General features: G+C 39.9%; 1 protein-coding gene across 11 annotated transcripts in view; it reads left to right on the top strand.

Moving 5' to 3' along the window:
• PIGG (phosphatidylinositol glycan anchor biosynthesis class G (EMM blood group)) overlaps positions 1-23,305 on the top strand; it is a 168,890-nt gene that overhangs the window by 103,473 nt on the left and 42,112 nt on the right. For 7 of the 11 annotated variants that reach the window (XM_073345856.2, XM_073345864.2, XM_073345857.2 and 4 more), the window contains 2 exons: positions 8,044-8,353; positions 12,653-12,816. The exons of 1 other annotated variant lie outside the window; for it this stretch is intronic. In XM_073345856.2, coding sequence (XP_073201957.1) covers positions 8,044-8,353; positions 12,653-12,816 — 474 coding nt within the window. Of the gene's footprint in view, positions 1-8,043; positions 8,354-9,666; positions 9,746-12,652; positions 12,817-14,554; positions 14,659-23,305 lie in introns of those variants that run through there. 3 more of the 11 variants (XM_073345861.2, XM_073345866.1, XM_073345865.1) reach the window with 3 other exon arrangements.

Below are 23,305 nucleotides of genomic sequence, written 5' to 3' on the forward strand. Positions count from 1 at the left end.
GTGCCTCATTTGATGACAGTTATTACAAGAGAGGGAAGAATAAAAAGCCCAGTAGCTTTCTCTTGCTCTTGGACTCTCTGCGGGAAAAAATTTCACTCTTAATTAGAGTGGGGAAGGAACCCTGACAATAATTATGAAAGGTTTTTTTATAATACTGGACACAGTGTTTTCAGATGTTTGTAAGTACCTGGTTAAATTCATGATTTGTGCTAAAATTGCCTCATTGCCCTGCCTATTGCTTGATTTGACTTGATTAATGTGATATTGCCATCTTGAATGTTTGCTCTTAAGTTGGTGCTTCTGTGATGTTGAATTACATATGCTCCTTGATCTAGTTGTACATAGTACTTTGTATTAGATTTTCGCTTCTAATTAAGAGTGAAATTCTTTCCCGCAGAGAGTACAAGGGCAGGAGAAATTCTTTTACTTCAGACGTCATATTTTCCAGTAAATTTTCAGTTGGTCACTTTTTAAAAGACTTTTTGAACTGGACATTTACATGAAACATGTATTGCACAGTAATGGTTGGTTTTCTTACTGAGACTATTCAACCCAGCTGATGTTTGTATAAGTGCTTCCAACTTGAAAAAATATTTGAAAATTGTGTCCAAAAGATGCAATTCCTTGCCTTAAAAAGGGTGCTGTCAATTTGAAAAGACCATTTGCTTCCAGGGTGGATAAAAATCAGTGTTTTAAAAAAATCAAAATAAAAAATCAGATTTTTTGATAGTTTTTTCCCCTCAAAAAGTATTTTATCTAAAGGCAGTTTTAATTAAGATAAATTATAGCTCAAAGAGATCTCATCATGGAATAGGGATTATAAATTCTAATTCTATAGTATAAGAGCATATATTCCTGTAATGTTTAAGAAAAGTTTTGTAAATGAGTTCCAATAGTTCATGGATTAGGGTCCCAATTTTATGGGGTACCCGGGGCTTCTGTATAGATTATTTAGGTTAATCTTTTTATCTACCCAATGGCACTCAGTGCTCAGTCTAGAAGATACCCTCAGACATGCTTAGTTTTTCAGTTCTCAAACTGTGGATTTGTCTCTCCAGAGATACCATGCTTGTTAACAGCAAAAATGTTTTAAAATAAATAAATTAATATATAGAGGTGAGAAATAACAGACCTCGACTCTATTCTCCCTCTGCAAATTTGTGTACACAGAGTCAATCCCGTACCTCTCTCTAAAAGTGCAAAGTTCCAAAAAGTTCAATGAATAGAAGATTGTTGGGGGCAGAATAGATCTGGACTAGGAGAAGAAGTCTGGAGATAAATGTGAGAAGGAGGGACAGGCAGTAGAAACAAAAGTGAAACTGTTTGAGCAGCATATTCCAGAAATCTTGAGGTCTTTGAGTGTAGCCTTCATTGATTTGAGATCTACCATATCATTCTCTCACTAGAAGGGAAAACCTATAATGGCAGCAGGCCATAAGAGACCCAGTTTGGGAACATTTTAATGACATTCCTCTACCTGTGGGTAAGATAGGCATGCGTGCAAAATGCAAACAGTGCAACAAAGAAATGCAAGACCTGGTTGTGCGAATGAAACAACATCATGAGAAGTATTCCTTCTCAGGAGGAAGCTGCCCTGAAGATGATGAAAGGAACATCACTTTAAAAATGTAGAGTGTGTACCTTCTAAAAATGAAACCTACATCTATCTCTGAGTTGTGAAGAATATGCATTAAGGTTATAACAACCAACAAGAATGCACTTTTATGTAGAAATCCATGATTAAATCGAGTCTTCCTGACTAGTACTTTAAATCAAATCCACTCTTTCTTCTCCAACTTTGTGTGCTATTTGAACTCAGGTCAGTCCAAAACACTTTCCTTCAAATCCTTTAAGACACTCTGCCATGATGCCTGCAGATCCCTGCCAGGTGGTGAGCTATGTTGTGAAGACAGCTTTCTTGTACAAATACATGCACATATTGTTAATTTACCTTTCCCTGACTGTTGCATTTTGTCATTAAACTAAATTTTAAATTCTGAGGCAAGGACTGTATATTTACTATAGAAGCAAGGGAGAGAAAAAGCCCTTAAAAGCGAAAGATATTTTCAGCTGAATTTTTGAGGGGTGGAGGAGAGAAGCGGGGAGAACTCATTTCCAAAAATAGAAATTGTCAGTAGGGTATATATCGTGATCACATGGAAAATCTCTGTGGGCAACATTGTTTAATAGCTACTGGCTAATTGCTTTGCAGACCAGAAAAAATCAATGCACGGAAGTTCTAACTTTCATATGAACTGGACGTTAAGTGGAAAACACTTAAATACTGTACACCAATGTGCAAGCAAACACTAGCTTGTAGTGTTAGGTTTCATTTGTGTCTCCGCCTTTAAAAAAAATTGCTTTGAAGGCTTAATGGTGGGTGTGGGGTTTTTTTGTCTTTATATGTTGGAAGTCCTCATTATTAGTGTCAGGTTTCTTCAGCTTTTATTGGGTTGATAGAATCACAAATTATTAATGTTGGTGCTACTGAAAAGAACTGGAGCCCCAGATAATCTCCCCAATTTCCCCCATCCCCTTTTCATTTCTAGTCTCTTTCTCTGATATGAAAATGTAGTTTTTTGGTCAAGGTTGCCTATTGGAGCAAAAATTGGGGATTGGCCCTACTTTGAGCAGGGGGTTGGACTAGATGGCCACCTGTGGTCCCTTCCAACCCTGATATTCTATGATTCTATTATTCTATTTGGGATGCTAATGTAAATTGGTTTCACAAAGAGTTGAAACATACGCATTTGAAAGGGAAAAGTTTTGCTTTGACTTTTTCCAGGAGATTCTGGCTAAGCTTGTTTCTTGTGAATACTTGCCTGGTTGAAATCAGGTTTGTCCAAAGTTGGGTTATGTGATCCAGACTACCACATCTTGAGCACCTGAGAGCTTCTGAATCAGTTTACTTTAAGATCTGAATTGATTCTGGTATCTATAGAGCAGGGCATGTTCACTCTCCACTCAGAACATATAAGTAATTAATTGTGGCAATGGAGAAATTCTATTGTATTTGGTTTCCTAAAAATATTATTTTTTGGCATTTTTTATTTATTTGTATTATATAGCACCTAGGAGTCCTGTTTATGGACTAGGACCCCATTGTACTATTGGGTGGCTCAGTAGTCCACAGTGAATGCTGACTTTGGTCCAGTTTGACCAATGAACAGAGACGCACCAATTAATTTTTAGTGTACATCTAGATACCTTCTCTTCCTACCAGTTCTGCTTTGCCTTGTCTCATGCTCTCTTCTTCTTGAACAGCCGTTCTCAAAATTCTGGAGCCCAGTGATCACTTCAGGTTGTTTCAAAAACTTTTGCTCCCCTCTCAAATGCTTGATATTGTGGCTATGATGGTACCTGGAAATGGAGAATAAAGATCAATTTATGGGTGTACTAAAATAGCAGTTGTAGAAAGTGGTTAGCATACATTCCCTAAAATACTGGTTTTGCTTGAGAAGCTGTGAAATGTGGTGTGTTCTGATATTCTAAAACAGAAAATTGGCTAAATATTTTTAGTACTACCAACAGTAAAGCCAAGAGACTGGCTTCAATCCTAAAGGAGAATGTTGATAAATTGGAGAGGGTTCAGAGAAGAACCCCAAGAATAATTAAAGGATTGGAAAACATGCCTTATAGTGATAGACTTAAGGAGCTTAATTTAGCTTAATGAAGAGAAGGTTAATGGGTGACTTGATTACAATCTGTAAGTACCAACACGGGGAGCAAATATTTAATAATGGGCTTTTCAATCTATCGGAGAAAAGTATAACATGATCTAATGGCTGGAAGTTGAAGCTAGACAAATTGAAAGCATAAATTTTTAACGGTGAGAGTAATTAACCACTGGAACAACTTACCAAGGCTCATGGTGGATTCTCCATCATTGACCCATCTTTAAATCAAGATTGGATGTTTTTCCAAAAGATATACTCTAGGAATCATTTTGGGGAAGTTCATCATGAGCCTGAATAACATTTGGGCTTCCATCTACTTTGTTGATTCCGATGTCCTGTTGGATATCTTTTTTTTAAATACCTCATGCCTCCTTCCCCTGGACACACTCACATGTCTGGTGACCATATTTGACTGAATCCTGACCCCCATCCATGTCTGGCTGTCTGGAAAACCATAACTGGAGTTCCAGTTGATAACATAGCTGTTTGCATCAATACCGCATTAATACACTTTTAATTGTTTCCAGTATGGGAATGAGGTTAATCACATGGTTACACATACTAAAAAAACTCCCCAAAATTAGATTTGGTTTGTTCTTTTGTGGTTAGCTTATTATAAATTGCTAAATTATATAACTCTAGGTTAAGCACTTACTCTTGGCCGAAGTGTTAGGCCTTCTGCTAACTGTCTGCTGCTTAAGATAATGATACTTAAACTAACAGACTTTACTAGGCCTCAACTTATTGCAAAGCCTATCTCAAATATTAATTTTTTGTTATTCTATTACTATTACAGCTCTAACTTCTATATTACTATCTTAAAGCATGTTAATATGCCTTAGCATCATAAAATCATAGATCATAGAATATCAGGGTTGGAAGGGACCTCAGGAGGTCATCTAGTCCAACCCCCTGTTCAAAGCAGGACCAATCCCCAATTAAATCATCCCAGCCAGGGCTTTGTCAAGCCTGACCTTAAAAACTTCTAAGGAAGAAGATTCTACCACCTCCCTAGGTAACGCATTCCAGTGTTTCACCACCCTCCTAGTGAAAAAGTTTTTCCTAATATCCAACCTAAACCTCCCCCACTGCAACTTGAGACCATTACTCCTTCTCCTGTCCTCTTCTACCACTGAGAATAGTCTAGAACCATCCTTTCTGGAACCACCTCTCAGGTAGTTGAAAGCAGCTATCAAATCCCCCCTCATTCTTCTCTTCTGCAGACTAAACAATCCCAGTTCCCTCAGCCTCTCCTCACAAGTCATGTGTTCTAGACCCCTAATCATTTTTGTTGCCCTTCGCTGGACTCTCTCCAATTTATCCACATCCTTCTTGTAGTGTGGGGCCCAAAACTGGACACAGTACTCCAGATGAGGCCTCACCAATGTCAAATAGAGGGGGACGATCACGTCCCTCGATCTGCTGTCTATGTCCCTACTTATACATCCCAAAATGCCATTGGCCTTCTTGGCAACAAGGGCACACTGTTGACTCATATCCAGCTTCTCGTCCACTGTCACCCCTAGGTCCTTTTCCGCAGAACTGCTGCCTAGCCATTCGGTCCCTAGTCGGTAGCTGTGCATTGGGTTCTTCTGTGCTAAGTGCAGGACCCTGCACTTATCCTTATTGAACCTCATCAGATTTCTTTTGGCCCGATCCTCCAATTTGTTTAGGTCCCTCTGTATCCTATTCCTGCCCTCCAGCATATCTACCACTCCTCCCAGTTTAGTATCATCCGGAAATTTGCTGAGAGTGCAATCCACACCATCCTCCAGATCATTTATGAAGATATTGAACAAAACCGGCCCCAGGACCGACCCCTGGGGTACTCCACTTGGCACCGGCTGCCAACTAGACATGGAGCCATTGATCACTACCCATTGAGCCCGACAATCTAGCCAACTTTCTACCCACCTTATAGTGCATTCATCCAGCCCATACTTCTTTAACTTGCTGACAAGAATACTGTGGGAGACCGTGTCAAAAGCTTTGCTAAAGTCAAGAAACAATACATCCACTACTTTCCCTTCATCCACAGAACCAGTAATCTCATCATAGAAGGCGATTAGATTAGTCAGGCATGACCTTCCTTTGGTGAATCCATGCTGACTGTTCCTGATCACTTTCCTCTCATGTAAGTGCTTCAGGATTGATTCTTTGAGGACCTGCTTCATGATTTTTCCGGGGACTGAGGTGAGGCTGACTGGCCTGTAGTTCCCAGGATCCTCCTTCTTCCCTTTTTTAAAGATTGGCACTACATTAGCCTTTTTCCAGTCATCTGGGACTTCCCCCGTTCGCCACGAGTTTTCAAAGATAATGGCCAATTTCTCTGCAATCACAGCCGCCAATTCCTTTAGCACTCTTGGATGCAACTCGTCCGGCCCCATGGGCTTGTGCACGTCCAGCTTTTCTAAATAGTCCCTAACCACCTCGTTCTCCATAGAGGGCTGGCCATCTATTCCCCATGTTGTGATGCCCAGTGCAGCAGTCTGGGAGCTGACCTTGTTTGTGAAGACAGAGGCAAAAAAAGCATTGAGTACATTAGCTTTTTCCACATCCTCTGTCACTAGGTTGCCTCCCTCCTTCATTAATGGGCCCACACTTTCCTTGGCTTTCTTCTTGTTCCAACATACCTGAAGAAACCCTTCTTGTTACTCTTGACATCTCTTGCTAGCTGCAGCTCCAGGTGCGATTTGGCCCTCCTGATTTCATTCCTACATGCCCAAGTAATATTTTTATACTCTTCCCTGGTCATATGTCCAACCTTCCACTTCTTGTAAGCTTCTTTTTTATGTTTAAGATCCGCTAGGATTTCACCGTTAAGCCAAGCTTGTCGCCTGCCATATTTACTGTTCTTTCGACACATCGGGATGGTTTGTCCCTGTAACCTCAACAGGGATTCCCTGAAATACAGCCAACTCTCCTGGACTCTTGATATGATATACAATTTAATATTGCTCCCTAAAATCAGGTCAGAGGTTACAGGTCAGCAACATTTATTCATAAACTGTTTGATTTTGAAAAAGTTATTTTTTCCTGGTTGTTTCTTAATTCTTTTCCTTTTCTACAATTTATCCTCTCCATTTGTACCTACCAGTATCCCGTCCTCAACAGCAGATAGTATTGTATGCGTCAAAGTATGGTACAAGAAACCTATGTCAGAAAGTTGCATAAAAACCTGACCAGAGACGCTTCCTAGCCTCATTTTAGTGGTTTTCTTGTGCCTTGAAACATTAAAATTGATAAGTTGTGCCACTTTGTGACTAAGAATTTCAGAACTTGATCTTAAACAACCATTTTTGAAAATCTTAACCACTGTTTACACATGTACTTTATTTTCAGTAAGGTATCATATGCAGAAATTTATATGCAGGCAGAAGTGAATTGGAACAATAGTACTGGGGGGGGAAGAAAAATATAAAGACATTACATGTAAAAAACCCCAAAAACCCAAATTCTGTTAATGGAATGTGAAGATTGAGAAATTAAATACGCAAGTTAATATTCATAAAACAGTAAGCCATATTGCTGCTTTTGTATATATTCAAGGTTGATTATACATTTAACTGAATGAAATGATCTAATTACATTGTCAAAAGTATAACCTAGTCAAGTTCCCGTTGTATGAACTTTTAACTTTTCAGTTTCCTAAATCTGGTGTGCTTAAAATCTCAAGCTTAATGTTAACCTTTCTTCACCTGCTATTAATTTGCAGTTTGCATATTACCAGAGTTTACGGTGATGTAGTACTATGCATCCAATGATTCTAGTCAGGTGTATACTGTTTAAAATTGGGAGATTATTGTGAAAAGTCCATTCATGCCCACTGTGTTGGATTTTCTAAGAGAACTGTAGATCGTGGATCTCTGGCTGAAATAAAAACGTTTGAGTAATATTTTGATATAGCCTTAAATGCCTGTGATTTGAAAAAACTGACACAAATCAAATAATTAGTTGTTGAAAGAAACTTCCTAAATCTAAAAAGTTCTTGAATTTTAAATTTCAAGATAAAATTCATATGTTAAACTGACAAGCCATCTGGATGTTAGTAAGTTTAGGAGCTATCCTTCCCCATATGTACCAGGATTGATACTTGATAGGAGTAACAAATCATTGCAGTGACTTTAGCTGACTTAACAATTAAAAAAAACTAATGTGTTCGTTGCCAAAGCTGTTTCATTGGGGTAGCACAGTTTAAATTTGAAATATTTTTAACACTATTCTATTTGAAATACACTTTATGACACACTTGGTCAGTGATCACACTTGAATTTTGATGCATTTCTCAGAATCATCTTTGTCTCATACTTTTTTTGACTTGTGAAAATAGATACTAACAAATTATCTTTCTGGTTTTCCTTTTTAGGGGAATTATTGAAGCTCGTTTTGTTTATGTCTTTGTTCTTGGCATAATCTTCACTGGAACCAAAGATTTACTCAAATCACAGGTTATATCTGCAGACTGCAAGACCAAGAGTATTGGTTTATGGGAAGTATATAGCGGATTGGTTCTGCTAGCAGCCCTGCTATTTAGACCCCATAACCTGCCAGTTTTGGTGTTTTGCCTACTGATTCAAATGATAATGACAAGATGTATCTGGAAGCCACTAAAATTTGATGCAGCTCAAATTACTATTATGCATTATTGGTTTGGCCAAGCCTTCTTCTATTTTCAGGTAAGCTGATAATACAGCATCAGTGAAAATAATGTGTGTAGGTATTCTACCATGTGTTGTTAAATTGCACCATAGGGCCTGATCCTGCAAAGACTCAAGTCAGTGGAACTACTCATGCAGAGTGAGGCCCCTAGGTTTCAGTTAACTTTATTCTCCACCAACCTATGCTATTTAGCGTGGAATAACATTTGCACGTACATACAAAAAATAAATAAATAGTGCTAACATGCACATTTTTTATATTTTATATATATATATATAAAAACGTACAGTGTTCTTGGCAAGAACATGAACTAAGCTAATATAAAATTGCAGTCATTTTATAACTTCTGGTCTAGTTTAGTCTGTCTCTAAAGGCTACTACTAATAAAATATAATATGGTAAAATCTATCCTGGCACATATGGGGAAGGATAGCTTCTGAAAATAGTGATACAACTTTCAGAATGTTTTATTCGTAATATTATAACATCAACTAAATTCTTGAAGGAATAGAGCTTCAGAAATAAAGTATATACAAAAGGAAATATGTAAAGTTCATTTGTGGAGCAGGAGGTATTAATAGTGGTAGTTTCAGTGGGCAATGGGAAAACTCAAAGGCTAAGTGGACTAATTTAAAAATTTTAAAAGCTTTTGAAAAACTTCTATGGTCCATGTTAATTAAGGTATTTAATAAATAATTTGAGATGGTGTTTTGCCAAATTCTCAGAAGTGCTTTGATTTCCTGCCATAGTATAAATATTTACTGCCACTGTTTTTTTCAAATGGGGAAAAGATCAGGTAACTCCAGTAAATATCTTCATTGTGGACTGTAATATTGGCAAAAACAGTGGCATGTAAAATCATGTTCATTCACCCTGCTTGGATCATGCTGGTTTGTATTAAAATATTCCACTTTAATATGGAGTCCCAGGACTCCTAGGTGCTACTGCAATACAAATAATTAATTTAAGAATGTTAACAGACATGATTAATATTTAAAATAGCAACAGACAAATCTAGTTCTGTCACTGACTTGAGACATACAAAGCCTCTGAACTGGAACTGTATGAAACTTTGATGTAGTTTAGGTGAGATTAAAACTATTGTAAATGTAAATTGTTGAGAATCTGAAGAAAGGCCAAATTCTGCTACCTTACTTCCTGCGGAGCCTCATTGACATCAATGAGTAGAACTGCTCTACTGTGAGTAAGGGTGGCAAATATAACTCTCAGGGTAATATTGGGGATATAGAATATAAGGATACATTATTTATGGACATTGATTTGGGAGAGTGACATTTTTCCCTCTTTTTCCTTTTTGTGCTGGTCCCAGGCTACCTCAACCAGCATTTCCATCCTTGTGGAAGGGAGATGTGGATTGGATTGACTTCCTTCTGAATGAGAGAGACATTGTGGGTGGTTAGTCATAAGGAATTTCTGTGGCTTTTTCTCCTGCTATATGGGAATATATTCTATATGAGGTGTGAGGGTTGCTGGCCAGGCTTTTCTTCAGGGAAATTATCAGGGACACTTTCTGAACTTTTATATATGGTATTTTTATTGTAAAATTGGAGAAATAGTTATATTTAGAGGAAAGATATTAATTTGCCAGTGGCTGGATCAGTATAATTGAGGGCTTTTATTGAGATGAAGATGCGAAAGCCAGCTTACTTTGACTCCTGTTGCTTTTTTGCTTTAATTGCTACATTGTGTTACAAGATGAAGGGAAAAAAAATCAAGCTTATTAACCAACTGTAACAAATTTAATACAGTTAAATCAGCATCTTTTTTGTGTGTCACGTTGTTACTGTAAGTCAGTAGCTTATGAACCTCAATGAATTTTTCAACAAACCTTGCCTGATTATCATTATTTTCCTGAGCCTCAAGCCATCCGCTCCTTCCAATGGATCATTAATTCCCTGGAAGTGCCCTGTGGTTTTATCATTGCTGTTTAATTCAGAGCATGCAGTGACAACAGAAGTAAAGATTACTTTAGTCTTCATTAATTATAGAGTCCTAAAAAATGTAGACCATTGTCTTCATACTAAAAGGAGGACTTGTGGCACCTTAGAGACTAACAAATTTATCTGAGCATAGGCTTTCGTGAGCTACAGCTCACGGATGCATTCAGTGGAAAATACAGTGGGGAGATTTATATACACAGAGAACATGAAACAATGGGTGTTAAGAATACACACTGTAACGAGATTGATCAGGTAAGGTGAGCCTATTACCAGCAGGAGAGCGGGGGGCGGGGGGGGGGGGACGGGACCTTTTTTAGTGATGATCAAGGTGGGCCATTTCCAGCAGTTGACAAGAACGTCTGAGGAACACTGTGTGTGTGTGTGTGTGGGGGGGGGGGGGATAAACATGGGGAAATAGTTTTACTTTGTGTAATGACCCATCCACTCCCAGTCTTTATTCAAGCCTAAGTTAATTGTATCCAGTTTACAAATTAATTCCAATTCAGCAGTCTCTTGTTGGAGTCTGCTTTTGAAGTTTTTTTTGTTGAAGAATTGCCACTTTTAGGTCTGTAATCGAGTGACCAAAGAGATTGAAGTGTTCTCCGACTGGTTTTTGAATGTTATAATTCTTGACATCTGATTTGTGTCCATTTGTTCTTTTACGTAGAGACTGTCCAGTTTGGCCAACGTACATGGCAGACGGGCATTGCTGGCACATGATGGCTTATATCACATTGGTAGATGTGCAGGTGAACGAGCCTCTGATAGTGTGGCTGATGTGATTAGGCCCTATGATGGTGTCCCCTGAACAGATATGTGGACACAGTTGGCAATGGGCTTTGTTGCAAGGATAGGTTTCTGGGTTAGTGGTTCTGTTGTGTGGTGTGTGGTTGCTGGTGAGTATTTGCTTCAAGTTGGGGGGCTGTCTGTAAGCAAGGACTGGCCTGTCTTCAAAGATCTGAGAGAGTGACGGGTCATCCTTCAGGATAGGTTGTAGACCCTTGATGATGCGTTGGAGAGGTTTTAGTTGGGGGCTGAAGGTGATGGCTAGTGGCGTTCTGTTGTTTTCTTTGTTGAGCCTGTCCTGTAGTAGGTAACTTTTGGGTACTCCTCTGGCTCTGTCAATCTGTTTCTTCACTTCAGCAGGTGGGTACTGTAGTTGTAAGAACGCTTGAGAGAGATCTTGTAGGTGTTTGTCTCTCTGAGGGTTGGAGCAAATGCGGTTGTATCGTAGAGCTTGGCTGTAGACAATGGATCATGTGGTGTGGTCTGGCTGAAACCTGTCTTCATGCTGAAACCTGATGTTTACAAGCAGTGACAGCTTAAAGTAAATAATGTGTTTTAAAAAGTCTCCAAATCCAGTTCATAAGTTGAGGTTTCAGTTAGTATTCCATGGTCGGCTTCATAACTAAGAAAATAGCAATTGAAAATATGCGGAGAAGTTCATATTAGTAAAACTTTATTCAAAAGAACTTACAATGTAAAATTGTCAGGAATGGATGACCATTGGCAGATGAGGCTTCCATTTGATTGCATTGGTCAGACTTGTCGTCTTTAACTGTCTTTTGAAACAATGTGCCTGTAAGAGGGAGGAAGGAAATTGTAGGCTAAAACCTTGAATATTGTTCTTGCCTTTCTTCTTTTATTTCATATTAAATGTAATGATTGGATTCAAATAATTATTTAAAATAACTCTTGATTTTTCTTGCACAACCTGCTTGTACACCTATTTATTCTGCATGATACTCTAGTTACTAAAGAGATGCATGAGTTTAAGGCCAGGTCATGAGGAAAAGCAATCAGAACACTAAGCTTCTGTGTCATTAAACTAGTGTTAAAGCAGATTGGAAACTCGTTAGTCTGACATAGCACTTCCTTATTGTCGGTGTCACAAAATGTCGCCACGGCAATGCAACTAATAGCTTCCAGATAGTGAGAGGTGCTTCTGACCATATGAAATTTCATGTTTTGAGCAAAATAAGTGCTGTTTTCAGAGGCATATGGTTGCCTCCCGTCCTTCAGACTTTTGAACATAAAGGAGTTATTCTCCACAGCATATATGCTATATTAAGGTAGCATTTAGCTACCTACGTAGCAAAGGTTGCATTTGCCAAAGATTTATTTTTATTCTTGCTTGTGAGAAAAGCTTCATGCTTCAAGGGTTGTTTGTGTTCCTCATTTATGTGCTAACGTAGAACCTCTTTCTCATAAGTTTCTTTAGTTAAATTCAGAATACTGATTTAGGGCTCAAAGATTTATTAAGCCTTTAAAGCTACGTGTTAATTAAACTCTTTGATGTGTACTGTTTCATTCTGCCTTTCAGACATCTAAGTGATATCTTTGTTTTATTTTCAGGGAAACTCAAATAGTATTGCTACAGTGGATATTTCAGCTGGTTTTGTGGGATTAGACAACTATGTGGAAATACCAGCAATTTTTCTTACTGGGTTTGCAACGTACGCAGGACCTTTGCTTTGGGCCATTCACTTGCTGTGCTACTTGAGCTCCGAAGTTAGCAGGTAATTGTCTGTACTAAAAGCTGATAAAATTAAAAGGAATGGTTCTCACAGATACAGAAAAGCATCCACATAATGTAAACAGGAGCTCATATGCCTTTCCCCCCTTAACTTTAGCCCTTAGTTGCTCTTCCTGCCCTTTTTATAGTTCAGTACTCTTACTAACTCCCTTATTTCTCACCCTATTTTTATTCCCATGTTTTAAAAAAAATCCTGGATCTGGCACAGGTTTGTTAATCATCTCCATGTTTATATGTATGATGTTCTATCCCCATCCCCTTCCTTTCACCTGTCACTTAAATTGTGAGCTGTCTGGAGCAGAGATTCCCTCTCCATCTGTATCAGTCCATACAGTGCCCAGCACAGTGGGGTACAACCGCTTTTGTGTCAGTGTAGTACTGTGAGGGAGACGAGTAAGACAAGACAAAGCTCCTGTAATTTTTTTACTTCGGTTTCAGGTTCAAAATTTGAGGTTTTAGGAATATTTTGAAAACCTTACACTTGGCAATGTACAGTATTCATGCAGATGGGTATCAGTCTTCTAACGATTTTCCAAAGGGAGAATGGCTTTTACAGCATGTTTTTAGAATGCTTTTATAACAAAGATGAAAGCTAAAATTTTGTAGCAATGTTTTTGAGGTAGCATCTTAAACGGAAGCTCGTATTGATTTGGTTGAATAATATGTCCCTGCAGCAGCATAAATATTTCTCAGTTTTAGGCTGGATTTTTGGAGACTGAACAAATCTTTCCTTCCTTTATCAGTGTAACCATAGCAATGGCCCACTGAGTAATCCATTCAGAGTTTAAAGAGTTCATTAAAAAAAGTTGCATGTTTTTTGTAACTATTTATTTTTAGAAATTTTAAATTCTGTCAAAGGGATTGATGATCTAGGCCTACTACATAATTTTGTGTAAATTGGGAACACTTTACATTCGGAAGTTAGGAAAGTATTTAACAAAATCATTTTTGTGCTGTTGAAAATTGGAAAGGCTAAATCTCCAATTTTGGAATATATTTTATAAATTTAAAATGCAAATACATTTTAAAAATAAATATTTGAAATTGAACTTCATTTACTTCCCAAGACCCAGATTCAAAATTCAGTTTGCTTCTGTAACAGCTGATATCACACATGTACAAACAGCGTGGGAAACACACTTAGTGTCCGCTATTGGAAACTGAGATCTCCTTTACTGTTGTCACAGAAACCAGAATCCTAACCTGGACAGCTCTATAGCTCACTTAGATATATGGCCATTTTTTGTTGTCATTGATTGGTTAAGGTCAAATGCAGCAGACCAGTGTTTCATCTGAATATATTAGGTAGAACTTGCAGCATCTTTAGCCTTTCAGGGTTTGTTTGAATCTGGGTGCTGCAGATACTGTCAGGTTGGGTCTGTCTGGGTATGTCTGCACTACAGTTAGACACCTGCAGCTGACCTATGCCAGCAGACTTGGGTTCACGGGGCTCAGGCTTGCGGGGCTGTTTAATTGCGATGTAGACATTCAGGCTTGGGCTGCAGCCCGAGCTCTGGGACCCTCCCACCTTGCAGGGTCCTAGAGTCTTAGCTGCAACCCAAGCCCGAACGTTTGCACTGCAATTAAACAGCCACTTAGTCCAAGTCAGCTGGCATGGGCCTGCTGCAGGTTTTTAATTACAATATGGACATACCCTGTATCTTTTCCTTTTAACCTAGGGTTTTGTAATTAGCAATTCAATGTCTATGTCCTTTGCTCAGGTTCCACTTTCCTTGGAATTAAGGCTGGAACACTGGAGAGAGGAAAGGGGTCAACGGATCTGAATCACTACTTAAACATAAAAAGAAAAGGCGTACTTGTGGCACTTTAGAGACTAACAAATTTATTTGAGCATAAGCTTTCGTGAGCTACAGCTCACTTCATCAGAGGCATTCAGTGGAAAATACAGTGGGGAGATTTTATATACACAGAGAACATGAAACAATGGGTGTTACCATACACACTGTAACTAGACTGATCAGGTAAGGTGAGCTATTACCAGCAGGAGAGCGGGGGGTGGTGGTGTTTCTGTGACCATCGCTTATTAGCACCGTAGTGTCCAGGAAGTGGATCTCGTGTGTGGACTGGTCCAGGCTGAGGTTGATGGTGGGATGGAAATTGTTGAAATCATGGTGGAATTCCTCTAGGGTTTCTTTTCCATCGGTCCAGATGATGAAGATGTCATCAATGTAGCGCAAGTAGAGTAGGGGCGTAAGGGGACGAGAGCTGAGGAAGCGTTGTTCTAAGTCAGCCATAAAAATGTTGGCATACTGTGGGGCCATACGGATACCCATAGAAGAATTATAACATTCAAAACATTCAGAACACTTCAGTCTCTTTGGTCACTCGATTACAGATCTAAAAGTGGCAATTCAACAAAAAAACTAAAACTTCAAAAACAGACTCCACAGAGAGACTGCTGAATTGGAATTAATTTACAAACTGGATACAATTAACTTAGGCTTGAATAAAGACTGGGAATGGATGGGTCATTACACAAAGTAAAACTATTTCCCCATGTTTATCCCCCACCCTCCCGCTGTTCCTCAGACGTTCTTGTCAGCTGCTGGAAATGGCCCACCTTGATTATCACTACAAAAGGTGGTCTCTTCCCCCCACCGCCACTCTCCTGGTAATAGCTCACCTTACCTGATCACTCTCGTTACAGTGTGTATGGTAACACCCATTGTTTCATGTTCTCTATGTATATAAAATCTCCCCACTGTATTTTCCACTGAACGCATCCGATGAAGTGAGCTGTAGCTCGCGAAAGCTTATGCTCAAATAAATTTGTTAGTCTCTAAGGTGCCACAAGTCCTCCTTTTCTTTTTGCGGATACAGACTACCACGGCTGCTACTCTGAAACCTGTCGTTACTTAAACATATTGCAGCTCTAGGTTTTAAAAAACCTTTTATGCTCTAAACATTCTTTTTAGACTTCTCGTTAAATATTTTGTGAGGCATTGTTAAATATGCCTAGAGGAGTAGTAAAGTTGCTACTGACTTTCAATTTCCTGTTGTGCCACTCAGATTTTCAAATTCTTCAAAAAGTTTGAATCAATATTTTAATTGGCCTGATGAGTTTGGTTTCAGTGTGTTCTGCTGGATATCTCCTGGAACCCGGAAATGAAAAATGGTTTTACAACCTTCATCATCTTAGATTTTAATAAATCTTCTGTATTCATATTGACACAGTAGACATTCAGTTGAATAGGAGTGAGTGCCTTTTCAGATATTGTAGATGGAAATTGCACAGAACAATAGCATGCTAATAGCTATAAAATGTTTAATATTTTTAGCAGTAGTGTCATTCAATAAACTAAGTTTGTTGCTAGTCTAATAAGCATTCAGAAATAACTTAAGGGGCTTATTACTTAAGTTACTGTAAAATTAGTACAGTGCTGACAAACTAAAATGAGGATATGTTGGCTAGAGGAAATACTGTAGCTCAAGACAGCTCCTTCCCCATTTAACCTTCTGACAGTTTTATCCCTAGCTTGCACCTTATCTAAAGCAGTCCTTTTACCCCCGTATAAATTCAATGACATGCAATGCTCATACCACCCATTTCAAAGTCAGTTTTTCTTAGCTATAAAGAGGCAAAGCAAGAATTTTCTCTGAATTGCAGTAATGATACTGCCTTTTTAAATGCTGCTACTGCTGCTCATGTCTATCAGCCTTGGGAGGAAGAATCTAAAGAATTGTTCTCACCATGTTAATATAATATTATAGAGAAAGAGGAATCCATGCTGCTCATCCAGGTCCTGCCTCCTGTAGGAAGCCTGGCCGGTTTTAAAATCTACACTGGAAACATCTACATGTCTCTTGTATAGAGCATATGCATGCTTGGAAATAGTTTGGGACTAGGAATAAGTGTTAACAATATGGGGAAGAACTACAAAAATCTTGTTTTCTTTGATCTCTCACAACATATTTATGATTCCAGGAGGGGCAGGTGAATTTCCTTTGAAGTTAACATTGGACAACTGACACCTTTTTGGTCATTCCCCTGTCATTCCAGTGAGCAGAGATTTTGACATTTCCAATTAAGCCTCCTAGGGTATGTCTACACTGTGTTTTGGAACTCATGGGAGCAAGCCTTCCAGCCAGAGTCGACAGACTTGGACTAGCAAGGCTCCTGCTAGTATCCTGTTTAAAGTTGTGACTTGGGCTAGAGCTCGGGCTCTGAAGCCTAGGGACAGGTTTGGGCTTCAGAGCCTGAGCTCTAGCCTGGGCTACCCCTTAAAAGTGCTAGCTATACAGCTGTTTTAGAGCACTACCCTGAGTCTGTTGACCAAGGCTGGAAGGCTCACTACTGTGGGCTCCAAAACACTGCATAGACATACCCTATGAGCCTTGTTTTGCCCTCACTCTTGGCCCATGTGACCCATTGCTACCAATATTATTACACAGTCTGTATGTTAAGGCAGGATTTGGTCATCTGTTTCTAAGTGAGAACTATGCAGCCAACCAGGGTTGCCTACCATCACTTGTGTCACAAATACATGACAAGTTGCTTCAAAGCTGACTGAAACATAAATGTCATCTCCTTCCCCTGTGGGCCAACTATGCAGCCGTAGTTCAGGAGATGAAACACTGTGCAATTGGCAGGGGGTACAAGTGAGCCTGAATTTATAAATATCTATTGTAAAAGTTTTACTAACAGATACAGGATGTGCATATTCAAAGGGGATTGGAATTTAAAATATTCAAGACACTTAATCCTGCGTGTCAGAAATATGTTTTGTACTGTGTAGCGTCTAAGGACTCAATTGTATACAAGCCAGGTCCTCCTGGTGCTAGATCCTGTAGTAACACATAACAGATGGTCACTGCCTTAAATACTTGGGTCCAGATTGCCACTCTTAGTCATGCTGAGTAGCACCTTACTATGTGAATATTTCCACAGGAACCAAGAGAACTATTTGTTGAGAAAGGTACTACTTGACAGGAATAAGGGAGGCAGAATCTGGTGTTCAATATTTGGATGTTTTAGCTGTTCTCTTTCCTTGCATGTGATCTTCAGTCAAAAGCAGAGTGTCTATGGATTACTGGCTTCCACCAAAAATTCTGATCTTAGACTTTACAGTATCTCATCTCCTGGGTTTTTTCCCCTCTTACATCTTATTGGAAGTATGTTTGGTAGTGTGTGGTTTATTTTGCCAAGCAGTTTTCACTGTCTCTGCAGACCTACTACCTGTTATCTACTGTGCTTCCGAGAGATTGCCTGTGTAGTGTGGTTCTATTATAAAAACATAAGTATCTGATCCTTTATTAAATTTCATAATCTATTTTATGCGACCAGCATTTCCAACTCCAGTTGCAAAGGCTGCAGAAATTAATTCTCATAGGATGAAGTGGTTCTGTTAAAGAATAAATACAGGTACGACTAGGTCCCATAGCAGAGCCAACTGCAATACTAACAGTTTATAGTCATAAAAACAAGGAGTCCGATGGCACCTTAAAGACTAACAGACTTATTTGGGCATAAGCTTTTGTGGGTAAAAAATAAACAACACTTCTTCAGATGCATGGAGTGAAAATTACAGATACAGGCATAAATATATATTGGCACGTGAAGAGAAGGCAGTTACCTTACAAGTGGAGAACCAATGTAGAAGGCCAATTCAGTCAGGGTGGATGTGATCCACTCCCAATAATTGGTGACGCGGAGTCCAATACCAAGAGAGGGAAAATTGCTTTTGTAGTGAGCTAACCACTCCCAGTCCCTAATCAAACTCAAATTAATGGCATTAAGTTTGCAAATGAATTGTAGCTCTGCAGTTTCTCTTTGAAGTCTGTTTTTGATGTTTTTTTTGTTGAAGAATGGCTTCTTTTAAATCTATTATTGAGCGTCCAGGGAGGCAAGTGTTCTCCTACTGGCTTTTGTATGTTACTATTTCTGATGTCTGATATGTGTCCATTTATCCTTTTACGTAGACACTATCCGGTTTAGCCAATGTACGTGGTGGCAGAGGGGCATTGCTGGCACATGATGGCGTATATCACATTAGTAGATGTGCCGGTGAATGAGCCTCTGATGGTGTGGCTGGTGTGGTTGGGTCCTCTGATGGTATCACTAGAGTAGATATGGGGACAGAGAAGGCAATGGGATTTGTTACAGGGATTGGTTCCTGGGAAAGTGTTTCTGTGGTGTGGTGTGTAGTTGCTGGTGAGTATTTGCTTCAGGTTGGGGGGCTGTCCGTAAGTGAGGATTGGCCTACCTCCCAAGGCCTGTGAGAGTGGGGATTCTTTTCCAAGATAGGTTGTAGATCGCTGATGATGCGCTGGAGAGGTTTTAGCTGGGGGCTGTACGTGATGGCCAGTGGTGGTCTGTTATTTTCCTTGTTGGGCCTGCCCTGTAGTCAGTGACTTCTGGGTACCCGTCTTGCTCTGTCAATCTGTTTCCTCACTTCCCCAAGTGGGTACTGTAGTTTTAAGAATGCTTGATAAAGATCTTGTAGGTGTTTGTCTCTGTCTGAGGGATTGGAGCAAATGCGGTTGTATCTTAAGGCTTGGTTATAGACAGTGGATCGTGTGATATGTCCTGGATGGAAGCTAAAGGCATGTAGGTAAGTATAGTGGTCAATAGGTTTCTGCTATAGGGTGGTGTTTATGTGAGCATCACTTATTTGCACTGTAGTGTCCAGGAAGTGGATCTCTTGTGTGGACTGGTCCAGGCTGATGTTGATGGTGGGGTGGAAATTGTTGAAATCCAGGTGGAATTCTTCAAGGGCCTCCTTCCTGTGGGTCCATATGATGATGTCATCAATGTAGCATAAGTAGAGGAGGAGTGCTAGGGGACGAGAGCTGAGGAAGCATTGTTCTAAATCAGCCATAAAAATGTTGGCATACTGTGGGGGGACATGCGGGTACCCATAGCAGTGCCGCTGACTTGAAGGTATAAGTTGTCCCCAAATCTGAAATGGTTGTGGGTGAGGACAAAGTCACAAAGGTCAGCCACAAGGTGTGCCGTGGCCTCATTAGGGATACTGTTCCTGACAGCTTGTAGTCCATCCTCGTGTGCAATATTGGTGTAAAGAGGTTCTACATCCATGGTGGCCAGGATGGTGTTTTCAGGAAGATCACCAATGCATTGTAGTTTCCTCAGGAAGTTGCAAGTCCAGTCTGTCATTTCAACTGTCAGGAAGAGGCCATGCAGTTATTAGTTATTGGGAGTGGACCACATCTACCCTGATTCAATTGGCCTTGTCAACACTGGTTCTCCCTTGTAAGGTAACTCCCTTCTCTTCATGTGCCAGTATATTTATGCCTGTATCTGTAATTTTCACTCCATGCATCTGAAGAAGTGGGGGTTTTTTACCCACAAATCCTTATGCCCAAATAAATCCCTTAGTCTTTAAGGTGCCACCGGACTCCTTGTTGTTTTTGTGGATACCGATTAACATGGCTACTCCTCTGATACTTGGCACCAGTTTATAGTTATAAACTGACTTTATAGTCATAAACTGGTTAACTGACATTAGGCATGGCTAGGAAGGAACTGCTTCCTTCACTGACTTTGGTTCTAATGTTCAGCAAACCAGTATTTTTATAAAGGAAAATTAAGAATCTGGACAGGAACTGTTAGCAGAATTCTAGGGAGACTTGAAAGCCCTATAAAAGATTACTTATAATAGTTCTAAGTTACTTCTATCATTAGTGGAACAGGCTGTTTAAACTACATAATGAAAAAACAAACCCAGGATTGTAGAGCAGATTAACAAAAATTAATGAATTATGTAGAATGTTTTTTAAAAGTTGCATAGTGTTAAGGGACAGTGGTGACAGCTGGGAGCCTGAAACTTTAAGTGGGTGCCCTCGAGGTAGATGGGGGGGGAGGGTTAAAGTTACAGTTAACCCTGAAACCGTGATAGTTATACCATCAGAAGGTGACCTTCCCACCCAGGATGCATAGGACAGAAAGGTGGAAGCCACCCTATGGAGAGACTTTGAGGCTTCTTTGGCAGCTGTAAGAGCCTCTTTGGCCACTACCTGCTTCCCAAGAGCTAATGTGGTTTGGCTAGGATACCTAAAGTCTCTAGACAGGAAGGACCATCCTGACTACCCGTCCATCTTTAAGAGAATATCCCTAGCATTTACTTCTGTGGGAAATGCCTGCATGAACATCATGTGACTTGCAGCCCAAACCATGACGTCTAACTTAGTAGCCAGGTGCCAAATCTATTTATGTCCCTGGGTAGCAGAGACCACTTCCGTAAATCCCGGGGACCTCAAAGTTTCCATGCACTCTCCTTTTGGGGGGGAAATTGGATGAGATAGTTGGAGACAATGCATCTAAACTAAAGCTGGCCCTTTGTTCATCAAACAGAACTCTGACTACAAGGCCAACAGGCAGAAATATTATCTTCACTCATTCTCTGGCTAGAACGGCAAAAGAAGGGATAAAAACTATGCCAGAAGGAAACCTTGGAACTGATAGCTAGGCCAGGGGTACCAGCAATATATCAAAAGCTGGACAATAAAATATTGGTTCATTTTAGCCAAGTTTAAGACTAGTGGACAAAACATCCCATTTCTCAGAGGAATGGTTTCTCAACCACAGACAAGTAGGTACGAGAGAGAGAAGTGTTGGTTACTCTAAGTCAGGGCTCCATCTCATCCTTTCTTCATTCACTCATCTCTGGAAATCCTGTCAAGAAGGAACTTAACCTGTGGAACTTATTGCCAGGGGATGCAAAAGCCAAAACTATAACTGGGCTCAAAAAAGAACTAGATAAATTCATAGAAGATAGGTCCATCAATGGCTATTAGCCAAGATGGTCAGGGATGCAACCCCATGTTCTGGGTGTCCCTAACTCTGATTGCCAGAAGACAGGGGATGGATCACAGATGATTGCCTGTTCTGTTCATTCCCCCTGAAGCACCTGGCATTGGCTACTGTCACAAGACAGGATTCTGGGCTAGATGGACCATTGGTCTGACCCAGTATGGCCGTTCTTATGTAAGCAATTCATCACATACTGCAACACAGATTTAAGCTGTCAGAAAAGCGGAAAACAATTCACCATAATGGAGAGCACTGAAAAACAGGTATACACCAGTAATTACTTCCCCTGGGCTTTTTATCACTTTGCACGTTCCTTCTTGCCATTCTTCATTCCTTGTAATTGTTCTGTATCCTTTCTCCCTAGGAAGCAGAAAAACCTTTGGCAAACTGAAACTGAGCAGCAACTTTGCCCTTCCTTTTTCTCTCTCTCCTTTCTAAACAGTAAAAGCTGCATGCTGATACTGAGCTCTTACCAGTATGGGTTCCTGCACAGTTAGAGAAGCTAGAGCCCTGCGTGGAACTATTCTTTAATCCCGCTCCTGGTATTATGGCAGTGGGTCCTGCGGGACCCACAGGATCCTAGTCCCACTGCAGAGATCTACAGATGCCACTTAAAAGGAGCATTCTGGATATACTGTACTGTATGCATCTCTGCAGGGCTTTGGATCAGACATCTTCTGACTTTCAAAATGTTTTCTAGATGGCTTTTGTACCTCTTTCTGTAGGTCATGGTAATAGTCCAGTTCCCTTAAGTACACTTTTGGGAAATGCTGAATGAAGAATGCAAGCCACAGCTTAGCTAATTATCATGGAAAGATTGTGAAGTTTTGTGTGCATTATCAAATGAGCGAGTCTTTTGAAAATGCTCTCCGGCTAGCAGCTCACATGTTATCACTCCAATGAGGCTCACAGCATATACCAGTGGTTTTCAACCTGTGGTCCGTGGACCCCAGGGGTCCGCAGATTATATCTAAGATCTCCAAAGGGGTCCGCACCTCCATTCAAAACTTTTTAGGGGTCCACAAATGAAAATAGGATGTAAACCACTGACATTCATGATTCACTTCTGGTATTGAATGACATCATGCTGTAAAAAGGCTGATATATTGCTTCCCCTTCCATAGAAGACCCACTTCTGGCCAAACCTCATTTGTGCATTGTCTCTTTCACATAATGGTATGGATGGGCTACAGCCACCTGCGTGATTGGTGCAGCCTTTTCCCCCTTGGTTCAGTTTCCTGACCATTAATATGTTTTTTGCTTGCCTACCTGCTGACCAGTGCATGGGTACCAAAATAAGTAGGCACAAAGCAATGACTTTCTAGACAATGGATTGGACTAAAGGACAAGAGCAATTATTAAAACTCCAGCACTTGCAAGGGTTTACAGGGGATTAAAGCATGATTTAGGAGTAGATTTAGAGGCTATTTGGCATGTCTGAATATAATAAAGGTAGTTTAGAACGGTTAAAAAAATGATAGTTGTGGAAATTGGCCATAAAGGTGAACGGAACATTGCATTGATACATACTAGTTTCAGAGGTTGGAGCCATCAGGGAGATTAGTTAGTGGGAACCCAAGACTTCATCTCAATTAAAAGGATACCATGTGGTCCTGTCTACATTACTAATTTTGACTGTAACAAGATTCCCCTGATTCTACTATAAAGTGTAGTATAGATG

Source organism: Lepidochelys kempii, chromosome 5, assembly GCF_965140285.1.
Source record: "Lepidochelys kempii isolate rLepKem1 chromosome 5, rLepKem1.hap1, whole genome shotgun sequence".
Lineage (NCBI taxonomy): Eukaryota > Metazoa > Chordata > Testudines > Cheloniidae > Lepidochelys > Lepidochelys kempii.